Source organism: Lactuca saligna, chromosome 9 (genome assembly GCF_052625555.1).
Source record: "Lactuca saligna cultivar CGN05327 chromosome 9, ASM5262555v1, whole genome shotgun sequence".
Lineage (NCBI taxonomy): Eukaryota > Viridiplantae > Streptophyta > Magnoliopsida > Asterales > Asteraceae > Lactuca > Lactuca saligna.
In genome coordinates this window covers 71,306,797-71,321,256 of record NC_136425.1, presented here as the reverse complement: position 1 = coordinate 71,321,256, position 14,460 = coordinate 71,306,797, and the positions used below count along the sequence as shown (strand labels likewise).

The 14,460-nt window shown below is 36.2% G+C and overlaps 1 protein-coding gene across 1 annotated transcript; it reads right to left on the bottom strand.

The window, feature by feature from the left end:
- Nucleotides 1–12,376: 12,376 nt before the first annotated feature.
- On the bottom strand, nucleotides 12,377–14,030 carry LOC145016475 (uncharacterized). Its single transcript, XM_078974781.1, has 2 exons — nucleotides 13,614–14,030; nucleotides 12,377–12,463 (listed from the first exon to the last, which is right to left on the bottom strand). The coding sequence occupies exons 1-2, from the start codon at nucleotides 14,028–14,030 to the stop codon at nucleotides 12,377–12,379; spliced, it is 504 nt and encodes a 167-aa protein (XP_078830907.1).
- Nucleotides 14,031–14,460: the final 430 nt, after the last annotated feature.

Sequence of the window (14,460 nt, the reverse complement as noted above, 5' to 3'; positions counted from 1 at the left end):
TGAGTTCCCCACCCTACCACATACCATGCATAACCACATACTGCACATACTGGGGCACGCCCGCTATCTTGGGCCTCGCCCCTACCTCGGGCCTCGCCCGCTACAACGACCCAGCCGCTCCAAGCCCCGCCTGGCTTCGATCCCCGCTCAGATACATATCTGTTTTACTTAGGCCTCGCCTGTCACAGGGCCCTGCCCACCAACTAATAATATCATAACATATCACAACACATAAGTTAAACTCATACGACTGATCCTGTCCTAAGGCCTCGCCTATCCTGGCTTCGCCCTTATCCTGCTACTGACGAGTCATGGAACCCCGTGCACGCTCCTACTGGTAGTGAGATACGGGCGCAGCCCACTCTCGCTCCTTCTCTAGCTTGGGCCTCTCCCCTGTTCTGCTACTAATGAGATGTGGAACACCATCCACACTCTGCTATTGGTGAGATGCGGGACCTCGCCCACACTCACCTCCCTACCAGGCACATACATGTATCACACAGACAACAAGTATAGACTATCATATAAACAAATCCTTGGGCACCCGCCCGTTATTAAGGGACCTCGTCCTGAAAAATCATACTAGCATATTGTGCCTAGGGCTAACCCCCGGGTCTTCTACTCATAACTACATGGGCCGACATTGTGGCCTTAGACCCATTCACACAAAGGGAAACTCACCTGCACTGGCTGAACTTGCTGATGATCTCACTAGCTGCTGCCCAGCAACTCACTGAACTCTTGCTCCCCGAACTAACAATATCAAGGCAATACTGAGCCTAACTGATCCCCGAAAGACAACCAAGTCAACCCTGGTCCAAGTCAAAGTCCTGGTCAAGGTCAACCTTCCAGGTCAACCCTACTCGCCGAGTCACCCTACTGACTCGTTGAGTTCATATATTCAGAATCCTTCCTTTCGCGTCTCGACTCGCCGAGTCTACCGACTTCTAAGTCATGACCTGTCCAACTCACCGAGTCTCCACCCGACTCACTGATTCGAGTCTCAACTCGAAGGGTTTGGGGTTTCGCAACCTGACTCGCCGAGTACAGGTAATCTTCATATGACTCGACGAGCTGTTCATCCCACTCGTTGAGTTGCTCCGCACCTTCATGCTACTCGCCGAGTCCACTCAAAGGACTCGTCGAGTCCATTCAAATCCCTTTACATGCAGAGGGCTTTTGAGTCATGCATGGACTCCAAACTGTAGATCTACCCTTCCCAAGCCTATTCCTCACGTACATTTGCAAACTTTACGTGTAAAGAAGGAGATCTAAGCAAAATACACCATAAACTAGGGTTTAAGGCAAACAGGCTCCAAAATCAACTCAAAGGCTGCTACTTTATGCTTCTCAAGACCATAATGAGCGTAGATCGGAAGTAGCAACTTCAGATCTGGCTTCTAACTCAAAAGATGTAACTAATCGTGGCTAGAAAACCCCCAAAACTCACAACCATACTAGATCTAAAGGAGAGAACGACTTAATACCTTCAATAACTCAGAAAACTTCTCCAGTCTTTGGATCCAAGGCCAATCCTTGAAGCTTCAATGATTCTCCTTCTTCTTCTTCCTTCAAATCACCCCACAAATGGCTTGGAAGCTTGAATGAGCAACAATGGGTCTTAGGGTTCGATGTTCTAGGTGAAAGAGGCAGTAAAGGAGCCCTAGGGGAGAGAATGAGACGGATAAAACGTTACAAGTCCCGATTTTAGGGTTTTCCTCGCACAGACCAGACTCGCCGAGTCCCCTTGGCCGACTCACCGAGTCGGTCACTTACTCCTCGACCCGGATCCCGCTCGGACTCGCTGAGTTCATCCTTGGACTCATCGAGTCTCCCTTAAAATTAAGGTTTTCTTTCTTTTCTTGGTCTTCCAAACTTTGGGTGTTACACTAAATAAAATATTCTAAGGCTATACAATCCTAATCATGTACAACTATAGTCCATACACTTACCAACTAACAATATCAGTCTAATCTTCATGTAACACATAACAAGCAACTTCCTAGGCTAAAAGGCATAATAGATATCAAGTAATTCGAACATGAAATTCTATAAGAGATCCCTATCTTATTCTCTATCGTGCATTTCTAATAGTCTGCATATATATATATATATATATATATATATATATATATATATATATATATATATATTAATATCTGTTATCCAACACCTAGAGGAAATAAGGTCCTTCACCCCAAAGAAATTTGGCGCCCCACATCCCCTGGAATTCTTGAAGGAGAGAGTGCGGTCCCTAGTATGGCTAGCGGCCAGATAGGACCTGAAAATCCAAATGCGATCCTCTATCAACTTGATGATACCCTTCTTGATCGATCCAAACATCACTAGGGTCACATCAAGGATGCCTCTAGTAATCTCAGACACAATGAACTCCTGTAAACCCTCATCAATTGTTTCGGTGCCCGCGCCCAAACTGGATCCAGGTCTTGAACCTCTTGCTCCACCGTGTGTCATCACCATGCTGAAACATAACACATAAACAATAAATATACACACGAAGAGGGTCACACTCTCAAGATTCCTATATTCATCGTGGTCTTCCTGTTCTCGGATATAAATCTTGTGCTTCCAGTAGTATGGGCCTAATACAACCTTCCACACCTATCTACACCCTCCTCAAGGACTACCCGAACTCCTCCAAGTTACTCTCTTCTCATCTAATACTCCTCCCATACTAAAAAGTGTGCTAAGCACCAAGACATAATCCAGAAACTTCTTAGGGTTCCTTTCCTCACCACTCTCAACTATCAGTTGCAGAATGAGTACTCATTAATACCATCTAACTACCATATGAATATAATTACATACTATCAATATTAGATAATTCTTTGAAAGAAAGGTCCCACAGTACAACGGTTGGACTCAGACAAGAGCTGCATAATAGAGTTAAACATATCCTTCTAAAATTATCTAATCCCAATAATATGTAACCAAACACATTCATCCACTAATCAGTTGGTACTAATAAAATTCATAAAATCACAAAACACGCAACATTCGAGAATTAAGCAATTCAAATCATAACACAACCTAAACATGCCATTCTATTAGATAACTGATCTCATACTAGCATGTGAATCTACAAGCTCATATAATAGGCACATAAAGGCATCTCTCCTAGCATTCTATCATGCAACTTTGAGCATATCCTTAGCCCTAATAGGGCATGCAGTTCTCACATCATAGCGTACAACATATAACATGTATGAGTATTTTAGGAAGACTTACTTGAGCTTGGTTGATTGCATGCATCGCACCCCTTTTTCATTTATTAAAATCCCTTATTTGAAATATTTATTTCTAAGAAAATCTACCGAGACCTCGATTTGAGTTCGGGCACACCCGAAAGTATGCTCGAATCCTCAAACCAAGGCTCTGATACCAACTTATAACATCCCAAAAATTCAGATAAAATATTCAATTTTAATTCATTCCAATCATACGGTAATCATATCAAAACAGTCGATAGTATATAATAGTAACATATTATCAGAGTATAAAATCCCAAAATTGTAATGCAAAAAAACATAAGTGGATGCAGTGCGATCAGGTCCGACCCTTCTTTTTTGAGTTACAAATACCTGAAACATAAACTAAAAACAATAAACACAAAGCTTAGTGAGTTCCCCCAAAATACCCCATACCATACATACATAACAGTCAAACATATATTGCTATTTTCCAGCCCCTTCGGTCTCTTTCAAACGATACTTGGTATATTTCAACCCTCCAGTCTCTTTCAACCAGTACTAGGTACATTTCAACTCCTTCGATCTCTTTCAACCGATACTGAGTATATTTTAACCCCTTCGTTCTCTTTCAACCGATACTAGGTCTATTTCACCCCCTTTGGTATCTTTCAATTGGTATTGGGTCTATTTCGCCCATACAGTTAGCATACAAATCAACAGTAAAAGTCACAGAGACAACAATCATATATAGACATAACAAGTATTTTACATAAAGACAATCATCACACTACAAACATAACCTAGTGGGACAACATTGGTTCCTTCGACCCACGAGTATAGTGAAGGGAACTCACCTCAGACTGAAGGTAACAAATTACACTCGAGCTGCTGACTCACGAAATCCTCTCACTAAATCACAAGCATAAAACCCTAATTAGAATTCAGGTCAATACTCCATCCTGAGAGTCCAAACCTTATAAGCTGTAACACCCATAAAAAAATCATGCCAAATTTAAACTTATTAAAACATTTAAAAATTATTAATCATTACAAAACTTGTTTTCAAAATGTATAATATCAAAGTATCCTAGAAACATAAATATAGATATGAGGAGCTGGACGATCACGCCTTTGCCTTGCTGCTATCCCCTGATGTACCTGAAATAATAAACTGAACCCGAGGCTTAATGAGTTCCCCCAAAATATCGATACACCGCACATAACACATATACAAATAACAACATGTACTGGGTCCACATCTTTACAAACTGGATTACCTCTAAACCCACAGTATGAGTCTGGATTGCCTTCTGGGCCCACAGTGTGAGTCTAGATTGCCTCCCGGGCCCACAACTCTCGTCTGGATTGCCACCGAGCCCACAATACGAGTCTCCCACAACTCGTATCTAGAATGATCTCAAGCCCATAGTACGAGTCTCCCTCAGCTAGTATCTGGAATGCTCCCTAGTTTGTTGGTTACCGCACATAGTAGTATCACCTCAACCCATCCTACATAATATGTCAACATATAACACAACTAATGCGCATATAAATAATCACATAACAACACAAGTAGTCCTATAGATCTAGCTAACTGGCATAGCAACTAGCATGTAACACTAAATCATACTCAATATACTACCAGCTGCTAGGATATCATATCCAATCGGCCGACCTTAGTGTCTTAGACCCGTTAGTATAGTGAGGTAAATCACCTTGCAAGTAGTGCCGAAGTACCGGAATCTTTACTCGCTGTCTCACTGAAAATCCCGAACTATCACATAATAAATATCAAATCAATATACAACATAATAGCCTTGACTAAGGGTCCACACAATCCATCATATCCATTCTTTTTATTGGGCCAAGGCTCAATGCCAAGTCCATGACCTTGAAAGTCCTTATGAAAAGCCCATTATTGGCCTAATTTACCAAATTGGGCCTAATCCTAAGATCTATTATCAAAACCTGGCCCAAAACATCTTATTCATAAAGTCCAGCAAAGGCCCAAATCTAATTAGTCCATAAACAACCCAAAACCTGAAGCCCACTTGTCAAAGGCCCAACAGAGGACGGACGCGGGGCGTACTCCTCTGGTATGCGGGTCGTACTCATCCAGATGTTGACCACCATCGAGGTGGTTGACCCAGTACGTTGGGCGTACTGTATTTACGCTGGGCGTATGCAGTGGTTTTCCAAAATCTTATTAAGTGCTTAATGACTTAAGCAATTAAGCCCAAACTTCAGATCCAGTGACCAAATGTGCCTAGGACCCATAAAGTTACGAGCTTTATCACTTTGGACGCCCAGAAAGCTCTTAATACTTTGGCTTAATCCATGAAGACCCACCTACCTCATGCATGGGAGATCTTAAGCCATTGGGACCTCATTTTTATCATTCAAAACCACTTCAAGAATCTAGAAGGACAATTCATTTCGTCCACGTCACATCATGCACCATCTTGGGACTTTTGGGGCAAGAAATGATTATTTTAAGCAAAAATGGCAAGATCTATGAGATTTATGTATAAAGTTTGAAACTTTTTACCTTCTGGAGCTTCTAGGGCACAAACGAACTTCAGATCTACAAGCTTGATCTTCTTCCCTAACTCTTTGATGCAACACCTTCTTCTTAAAACACTCAAGAAACACTCAATAAACTCAAACACTCAAAGGAATGGCTAGGGTTTGGGGAAAATGACTCTAAGCAATGGAGGCTGAGGTAAGGGAAGGTTAGGTGCTCATAATGTTGCTTATATAGCCCCCAAACCCTAAATATTAGGGTTTCATCCTAACATTAGTACGCCCAGCGTACTAAGTCGGACCTTAGTACACTTAGCGTACTCTTATGTATGTGCAACGTACTCCTTCTTGGCCCAAGGTTTCAACCTTGGCCCTTAAACTTATCTTGGCTCTACACTTCCAACCCCAAAGACTATAAATGACAACGTAATGATAGAAGAGGGTGTGGAAATACCTGCAAAATCTCAGGATGTTACAAAAGGTTGCTTAACCCTTGCCTTATTGGGCCTTACCCATCAAGGCCTAAATACCATTAGCCTGAAACCCAGAAGATAGTCCATGTCCAAAATGGGCCCATGATCAAGAAGGCCCATTACCGAAAAGCTTGCGGCCTAAATAAGGCCTAAGTCCCTAAGTCAGAAATGGCCCAAGGCTTAAAAGGCCCAAATCTTCTCTGGTGAGTACGCTCAGCGTACGACCAATACGTCCGGCGTACTCACGGCCCTCCCATCATCGGGACTTCAGGAGCGTACATGCGGTGTACGTCTACGTACACCCGACATACGCTGCAGCGGACCAAAACCTCTTTTCAAGGTCTTGATCAGTTAAGACCTAACGTCCAATTTTAGATCTACGTTTATCAGACCATCTTAATCCATAAAGTTGCAAACTTTTTGCTTTTTTCATGTCTTGAAAGGGTCAAATCTTGGACTTTATTACACTAGATTCATGAAACCACCTTCAACCCTTACATGGATGAACTTAACCCATCAAGACTCCATTTTTATGCTCAAGGGACATCAAAGACATTAGGATCTAACATCATTTTCTTTTGGAGAAGTTTATACTCTCAAGAACCACCTTAAGGACCATAATATGAAGAATATAAGCCCTAAGCTAAAACTAACACATGAAGTCATGAGAGAACCCCACTTATCTAATACATTTACTTTATTATTACTCCAAACATGCTACATCCATATTCATAATATGATTTACAAAGATTGGATACAAACCAACTATTAAGATTTTTACAGAGTTTTTATATATTACATAACTTCCCAGGAATTTATACGCTAAATACAAAAGTTATAATATTATATATTCTACATCTTCTACCAGTACATAACTATATTTGATGCTTATCACCTGCAATAGATAAACACTGAGAGGGATAAACGGTGACGCTTAGTGAGTTCAATAACAATTACCATATAACATTAATGCTATATATATATATATATATATATATATATATATATATATATATATATATATATATATATATATATATATATATATATATATATGACAGAAGCAAAGAGGGACAAAGAACAACAAAGGTAAATGAGTATCATATGACAGGCTTTCCATATCAACAAATGATCTGATTCGAAGATTTACAATCAATGAGATACAACAGTTTCAACTTGATGTACATCAATAAGACTTCAGCCCAAGTGGCACAGAAAATACAATTTTGGTTTATCATTTTGCTAGAATATACAGGCTTTCAGCCCTATCTAGCATTCTACCAATACCAAAGTGATGCTTAGTCATTCACTTCATGGTCAAAGGCTACATACCAGTACCAAAGTGATGTTTGGTCATTCACTTCATGGTCAAAGGTACATCTCCATTATCGTGATAATACGGGAAAGCACATTACACATATAACACAAAACATACAATTGTCCCTATATTGAACTCACCGTGAAATAACCGAATGATAAAATGATAATTTGGGCAGCACTTCGTATCCTAAAATGACTTTCTGTGACGAAACCGGGGACTTTTGTTAAAAACCGGGCCTTGCGCAGGCAGAGTTTCAACTTGAAAATATTATTTTCTCGGGTCTTCGGTGCATCAGGACTTGCTTCGGGTGTCGGGGTGATTTTCTAGGCTTCGGGGGGTGTTAGGGTAAATTGAGAGGGAGTAGAAGGTGAAAGATGTGAGAATTTGTAATCAAAATTCGGAAGGTCTCACTTTCTATTTATAGTAGTCCGAAGACTCTCTGTACGCTGGGCGTAACTTCATTACGATGGGCATACGTGTATGCAGGGCGTAATACTCGTATGTTGAGCGTACCTGCTATGTGGCACTAGTTCGGTTCTAGGGCCTTAGACGTGTCACATCTGCATGATACGTGTCCATCGATTCTAGTACGCTGGGCGTATAACTTTACGCTAAGCGTACCACTTGGTACGTTGGGCGTTCTTCCAACCTCGAAATTTGTGCCCAAAACTTCAAAATTCATATCTTTTATGAACTCCGTTTTTGACGTTCTTTATATCCACGCGTAGATGAAATTATGCTCTACAACTTTCATTTAGACTCTGTCGGCTAATTTTGACTTCATTTTTTAATATTATATTTTTAAAAGGTCGGGACAGGATAAGTCCTTTAAAAATTCATAACTTCTTCATCCGACGTCCGTTGCCGTCTGTCTTTTTACCGTTGAATTACAATCAACAAGATCTTTGATTCTCGTTTGGATTGTATCAGCTAAAAATTGCTCAATCTATTATTCGAATTTCGAGCTGAATACTGTTATGTCGATTATTAGAAAAATCATAACTTTCTCATACGAAGTCAGATTTAGACGTTCTTTTTATGAAAGTTCTCGGTTTAACGAATACTACAACTTTCATTTAGATCACTAATAAAAGTAGTTTGTCTTAAACTCACTTTTTACGTCATACGATGTTTTTCGCCTAAACGTTTCTAACGAGAAAATTTACAACTTTCAATAACATTATTTTTACTTATTTCCAACTTAAATTTTACATTTTTGTTAATTTCAATATTTGACCTTTGATTGAAATCTCATAAGACTTCCCATCACTTTATGAATAATTGTAAACATAGTTTTACTTCAATTCTCGTAAAAACTATCTTACTTGAACTCAACACTCAAAATAATATATTATTTAATAATATTTATTTTTAAACAAAACACGATAACTGAACGTGTATGTTACAAGTCATCAAGGTATGAGCTTTTTACCTCCAGTAAGCTAGAAATGATGGCAAACCTCTGGATCTACAACCTCTTTATGGTCCAATGCTTCTTCACAAATCTTCTTCGTCTTCTTCACTAAGCACCACACACACACACAAAAAACACATCCACAAGTTCAAACTTTAGGGAAAATGGATTAGTGTTTCGATATATGGCTCAAGAGGCAGAGGAGACTGATAAGGTGAAAGAGGTGAAGGACTTAATGTGTTTAAATAGGATGAAAACCCTAAAAAATAGGGTTTTCTGGTGGCTCGCGTACGCCATGCGTACACATGGGTACGCCCAGTGTACGTAGTGGACACCATGCCTACGCACATGTATGAGAGTACATCGTGCGTACCTTGTGTACGCCCATCGTACTCTAGTCTACTCCATTGATAAACGAGATAACTAGCACAAGTTTTTACTTGGTAATTCGACGTTACAAATCATGTATTATATATTTATATTTTGAATTATAAGATCTATTATTGGTCTATGAGGCCACAAGTTCTATGTATTTATATTCTTGAACTTCATTATTTGTACGTGTTTTGTTTTAGGACCACTCATAATTTAGCAAGGTTGTTTGGAAAAAAAATTGTAGGTGGAAATTAAGAGACAACTCCATAACAATTAAGATTCACCATACCAACATGTCAAAATATAACATCATGAAACAATAATAAAAATGAAGATTTTTTCATGAATAACATTGTATTTTTACAGAATGTGACAATAAAATTTATTTTTTATTTATTTTTGTACCTTAGATTCTTTTGTAATGTTAATAATAGATGATTATTCTTTAAGAATGTCGTTATTCTTCAACTTATGGTTCAAAATTTTGTTATTCTTCAAAATGTTCATTCAATCAGAATATATATTTTGTTAGAATTTGTATTCAATCAAAATATGTATTTTAAACTCTTTGTCCACATTCATTCTTACATCCACATTATAACCTAGCATTTTATATATATATATATATATATATATATATATATATATATATATATATATATATATATATATATATATATATATATATAGAATTATTGCTTCAGTTACCGTAACTAGTATATATAAAATGCTAGAAAACTAATGTCGTCTTTTTTCTCAACTATTTTGTTTAAATAATGATCCAAAAAAACAATTCTAACTCTTCAAAGTTTATATATATGTATATATACCAGGGTCGGCCTTATTGTTTGATTAGTTAAGGTAGGGCTTAGGGCCCCCAATTGTTAGGGGCCCCGTTTTCTATCGATCTAAGCTTAGTAGTTTCCAAAAAATCACGCGTATTGCTGATCCATTCTTCAAGCGACAACTACATACATCGATTAAACTTTCGATTTTTTTCTGCATTCTCGTTCTCGATTCTAAGCGGCTAAGCCTTCTCCAATCGTTTCTTCTACTAATCTACTCTTCTGTTGAGTCGCTGTCTCACTGAGTCACTGAATCGCTTCGCTGAATTGCTGCATGTTGCTGTTCTTCACGATCGTCTTCCTTCTTCAATCTTCATTCTCGGTTAAGGTTTCTCCATTGATAAAAAAAATAATTGATTTTGATGATCTGATGCTATTCGGCTGTCATTGAAACGATAATATTATTGTATTTTCACTTTTTAGTTTTGATTTTTCTATTATCTCAAATTATTTAATTGGGGTTAATAGCCAATTGAATGAATTGATTAGGGTTAATCTTTTCATAATGGACATGACACAATCACAGATGTCATTTGTTATAGATTGAAGAACTGATAGTTAACTAGTTATTAATCCACTTATTGCAGCAACAAGCCAGGAATGTTGATACTGATAGTTAACTAGTTATGAAAATAGCTGCTATTTTAGCCTTGTACCCTTTTATGTCATATACCATTAAAACCGAAGTTCAAGATGTTATCACAGGTCAACAAGATTATCATAATTAGTCTATCCAGTCATACTTGTAAACGAACTCATGTATGAGGGCAAAAAGGACATCATATCAATCACCACCATCTTTTTCCAAATCTTTTGTATTAGTAAACATTCCAGTCTATCGAGTATTAACAGACTAGTGATTCTCATAGTTTGGCATTGCAACTTTTAGGATGCTCTAGATTGTATCTATTTCAAAAAAAAAATGATCAAGATGCATTAAGTATTGTCTGAATAAATGACAATGCCACCAGCGACTACATATGAATGATTTTTTTCATAATAAATTAACCTTTTTTGTAATCTAATGAATGATTTTTTTTTCATAATAAACTAACATCTGAAATTATTGGTCTATTGGATAATGTTTTGTTCCTGCTTAATGACAGAATAATGTGCAATTGCATATGATATTTCAATTAGATTGTATATAATTGATTTATTAGAAATATAGCATCCAAAATAGAAAAAGTTTTTAATTTATATTTTTGGTGCACGTACTTGATTATCTAAAAAGTTTAAGTTGTTTGGCCTCATAATTTCGTTTTGTTTTAAATGTCAAAGAGCCCAAAAATTTTGGTTCGCTTAGAGCCTTCAAACTGGTTGAGCCGGCCCTGATATATATATATATATATATATATATATATATATATATATATATATATATATATATATATATATATATATATATATATATATATATATATATGGTTAGGTTCATGTAAGACGGTCTAATTTTATGATACCGTGAGACGCATTTTTTTTATTTTTTTTAAAATTTTTTAGTTAATTCAAGTTCCGAAAATAATATTTAAAAAAAGAATTTTTGGATTTTTCCATTTATTTTGCATTTTAAAATTATTTTTTAAAATATGTCAGTGTAATATTCTATTAGAATATTTCACGTATTTTTCAAAAAAAATGGAATTTATTTTTATTTATTTTTAGTTAATTCAAGTTCCGAAAATAATATTAAAAAAAAAAAATTTAGATTTTTCCATTTATTCTGCATTTTAAAATTATTTTTTAGAATATGTCAGTGTAATATTCCAATTAGAATTTTAATTTTTTTTTTAATTTTTTTTTTGTTAATTCAAGTTCCGAAAATCATATTTAAAAAAAGAATTTTTGGATTTTTCCATTTATTTTGCATTTTAAAATTATTTTTAGATTTGGTCTCACGGTCTCACAAAATTAGAATGGTTTAAAATGAACCTGAACATATATATATATATATATATATATATATATATATATATATATATATATATATATATATATATATATATATATATATATATATATAATTTAATAATTAAAACTCTGTCAACTCTTCCAGGTCTATAGTCTCGACTGGTATTTCACCAGCCTATTATTTGATGTTCAAACATATCACTATAATCTAATCTCTTTTCCAAATAAATATATGTTTATAAATGTGAACTTACATTTTGGGGATTCTGGGTGGAACATTAAAGCTACAACTCAACCATTCCTCATTGACTATGGACACATGGATCACCTTTTTCAATCATATCTGTAATTTCACGTAATGAAAGAAAGGAACCAAGAATATTCACTCCCTAAAAGAAGATAAAAAAAACTAATCAACACAGTTTATGATTAGTTTCATATAGTTGACACATATTTTTTCTTCTCTTCTGACTATTTCCTATAATTGACGTATAACTAGCTTCATAATGGTCCATTGTTTTACCTGAAATTTTATTCCCAGTTAAATGTGTATATGCATAAAGATATTTTACGTATACATATGATAAGTTCAAGAAACAAAGAAATGGAATTTAGGTAGCGACATATTTTAAAGATATAGATCGAACAAACACGTGCAATGTTACTAAATAGATGGAACATCTTATTTTAACCTCTAATTAAGAGAGGAACAACTTATTTCCAAATGGGGCAGACAAAAGATTTACAAAAACAAACTAACACAGTTTCATTAACTGTTGTCTTTTCATCTAATCGACGAACTAATATGGATAAACAATAACATAAACAAAATATGCTAAATCTAGTCAAACAAAGAGTATAATCACAACAAACAACTACTTGCAACTATATACTAACAAATCAAACTATCAATCGAAGTTCCGGAAGCAATGCATACAATCTCTGATCTTAAAATTGCAAGAAGAAGGAGGGAATCAATTAATATACAATACGCCATCGAATTTCGATCATAAAAAACAAATATAAACGTAACAAGGTTAGTTTTTGAGAGTGAAAATGGTTTAGAACATGAATATGAAGTCAACTGAAGCCCTTTGGAGACGAATTTAAAGGAAACGTTATTATCAAATAGAATGAAACGAGTTTCCTCATCTTGAGGTGCATCACATCCTTAACTTACTACGCCATCAAATTCTCTTACCAATTCAAATTTCTACTCAAACTGATGCATGATTATAGGGATTTAATCCTAATTTAGGATTATATTTCCTGAACTAGTTATAAGTGATTACATGCCACAGTTATTATATCATTTAAACCATTTAGTCAGGGATGGACGCAGACGCAGGAATTGATAGTAGGTGTTGCCGAATTTTTTTTTCCGGTCAAACATAATATAAAACCAAAAACTAATTCATTATATCTAATACAAATAAGCGATACATTACATAAAAGTTAAAACCATAATAACAATTTATCATCTATTACAATTTAAATTTGTCCTCTTCGTGCGGACATCTTTTGAAACCGTTTCATTACCTTTTCATTCTCAACTTTCACAAGTGCTTCGGTCTCAACATAGCAAAGTAACGCATCGTTCAAAAACCCATTGCCAATCTTGTTGCGCAAGTCGGTCTTCAGGAGCTTCATCTTCGAAAAACATCTTTCTACACTAGCGGTTGCTACGGGTAATATCAAAGCTAACTTTAAAAGCTTATAAACCAAAGGATAAGACCAATGTTTCCCCGTACTAACCATCAAACGAGAAAGCTCATAAATTTCTTTCAAAGTGGTAAAACGCTCATCTTTGATGGAAGAGTGATTAAATATCTCAAGTTGTCCTTCAAGATCTATCAAATCTGAATAATCAAAGTCATACTTGTACAACTTAGCCAACTTCAACAACTTTGATGTGTCAAATTGTGAAAATGAATCACAAGGGCTCAAAGCACCCATGTATTCTAGTAACTGGGTGCTTGTTTCACTAAATCGATCCTAGTATTCTGTCAGTTGCATATCTACCACCGTGTTGAAGATTTCAACCTCAAAGTGAAATCTATTGGTCTTTGTGGTCGTACGGTTTCTCGCACCAATATAAAAATCCTGCATTTCCAGAGTAGCAATATTGTGTGTTTGACAAAAAGTGGATACCTTTGGTAAAATGGTAGCAAACCCCGTGTCTCTTAAAGATTGAAATGCGTCCATTGTGCCTCTAACAATCGAAGCCGCTTCTAGAATGTCTAGATCTTTTTTTTGAAGTTATTTTGATAATGTACCCGTGAGGTGTAAAATGTCAAACATCATATACAAGTAAAACAATAATAGAAACACGTAATCGCGCTTTATATTTATGGTCCTCCGCTTCGGTTTTCCTCCTCAAGACTAC